Source organism: Mesoplodon bidens (genome assembly GCF_964165515.1).
Source record: "Mesoplodon bidens genome assembly, chromosome: 17".
NCBI classification, from domain to species: Eukaryota; Metazoa; Chordata; class Mammalia; order Artiodactyla; family Ziphiidae; genus Mesoplodon; species Mesoplodon bidens.
Window position 1 is genome coordinate 64,813,824 of NC_138174.1, and position 2,132 is coordinate 64,815,955.

At 47.1% G+C, this 2,132-nt stretch overlaps 1 protein-coding gene across 1 annotated transcript; it reads right to left on the minus strand.

Annotated features, from left to right (window-relative positions):
* Nucleotides 1–437: 437 nt before the first annotated feature.
* On the minus strand, nt 438–1,451 carry OXGR1 (oxoglutarate receptor 1; the record flags this gene model as incomplete). Its single annotated transcript, XM_081214768.1, has 1 exon — nt 438–1,451. The coding sequence occupies one exon, from the start codon at nt 1,449–1,451 to the stop codon at nt 438–440; it is 1,014 nt and encodes a 337-aa protein (XP_081070894.1).
* Between the last annotated feature and the right edge of the window lie 681 nt (nt 1,452–2,132).

The window sequence follows — 2,132 nt, forward strand, 5'->3', positions numbered from 1 at the left end:
ATGTATCCCATTCTTTTTTTTTTTTTTTTTTTTTTTTTTTTGTGGTACGCGGCCCTTTCACTGTCATGGCCTCTCCCGTTGCGGAGCACAGGCTCCAGACGCGCGGGCTCAGCAGCCATGGCTCACGGGCCCAGCTGCTCCGCGGCATGTGGGATCCTCCCGGACCGGGGCACGAACCCGTGTCCCCTGCATTGGCAGGTGGACTCTCAACCACTGCGCCACCAGGGAAGCCCTGTATCCCATTCTTATACCTACCCAAGGGAGGATCTCAATAGACAGGTTGCACAGAACTCGCAGCAGCCCTGCCCTGGCTCTGGCACATCATTACCTGAGGGCACAATATGTACTAAGGGTTCCACCGAGGGAGAGAGTCTGGACTTCTTAGAAGTTATAGGTAAAATATCAGCATTTCTTTTTGGCTGAGTATGTGAAACGTTTCAAGGGTTGTTTGAGTGACTGACTTTCTTTCCCTGCTCGAGGTCCCCACCTGCTTTGCATCTCACCATCGAGCAGACGGCCTGCTGGAAGTTGTTGCTGACCACCACATACAGTAACAGGTTGCCAAAGGTGTTCAGGGCAGCCAGCGGTCTAGAAACGATGTACGCCTCATGGATCTGATTCTCAATGGAGCAGCTGATGGAAAGCAGGCGAGATTCAATCCGAATGACCCTCAAGATATGAAAAGGCAAAAAGCATATATAAAACACGAGGAGCAGCAGAATGGTTAGCCTTCGAGCTTTCTGCTTAAGGCAGCTGTGCGTCTGAGGTCCTTGTGTTAGGGTGTAGATAATCATCGTATAGCAAAGTGTCACGATCACCAAGGGGAGGCAGAAAGTGGTCGCGGTCAAAATTAGATTGTACCATTTGATGGTCGTGAGGTCATCTGAACTGGTGAGGTCAAGGCAGGCGGATCTGTTGGTCCTGGTGGTTGATGTGATCAGAAAGGTTATGGGCATGACGGCCACCAGTGAAATGATCCACACCACCCCACAGGCCACCACGGCCCATCGAGTTTTATGGATGGAAAAGCAGCTCATCGGGTGAATAATGACAAAGTAGCGGAAGATGCTGAAACAGGTGAGAAAGAGGATGCTGCTATACAGGTTAAAATGGAAGCCGAAGCGGATAAACTTGCACATGAAATCCCCAAAGATCCAGTTTTCTCCGCTGGCGTAGTAATGAATCAGGAAAGGCAGGCTGGTGAGGTACAGCAGGTCCGTGCAGGCCAGGTTCAGCATGATGATGGTGCTGCTTCTCCAGGGCCGCATCTTGAAGATGTATGTGGAAATTGCTACTGCGTTCCCGGGAAAGCCCACCAGGAAGATGATGCTATAAATAACAGGGAGGTAGTGCATCTTGAATGGGATCTTTTCATCAGTGCAGTTTCCAAGAGCAGCTGCATAACTGGGGAAATCAGAAGCATTTGCAAAATCATCTAGTGGCTCATTCATGGTTGTCTCCTTTCATTTTGCAAGAAAACAAGAGAGTGCAGTTTGGCGATACGAATCGAGAGAAAGTAACTCGCTGATAAAGGAAAATAGAAAACATTAATGGTAGGGTAATGAAAACAATGATCCACTTTTCAATGAAATTTGCTCTAACAGCCTAAATTTGCCACTCTTTCTCTTTAATCTCCAAAGAGACCCTGCGGAAGAAATTGAATTTCAAAGAAAATGACTGTAAGGCAAGTTACTAAAGACATCTAACAATAATATAAAAGTTAAATACTATGAGAAGTAAAATAAAGGACTGGGGTGGAAAACCCCACGTTGTAGCTGTAGAAGACGACTTGGCCAGGTTGCTGTTGAGGTATGCCCTAGAGTGTCACCATTAGAGACTTAACCCCAGCAAGATCCACCACTTATCACGCGTGAGGCACTTCACCAATGTGTTACCTCTAAACTTGACAAAACGCTGAGAACATTTCTTACTGTCTCTATTTTACAGAAGAGACTAAAACTGCGACCTGTTCCTGGTAACACATCTAGTGGCACAGCTGGGATTTGAACCTATGTTTGTCTGACTTAGAACCCATTCTCTTTCCAAATTGCCTCACTGTCTGCCTCTCAATCTGGATGACCCTAAAGGAGGGATGCAATGGGAAGTGCAAAGGCATGATGAGACTGAATACC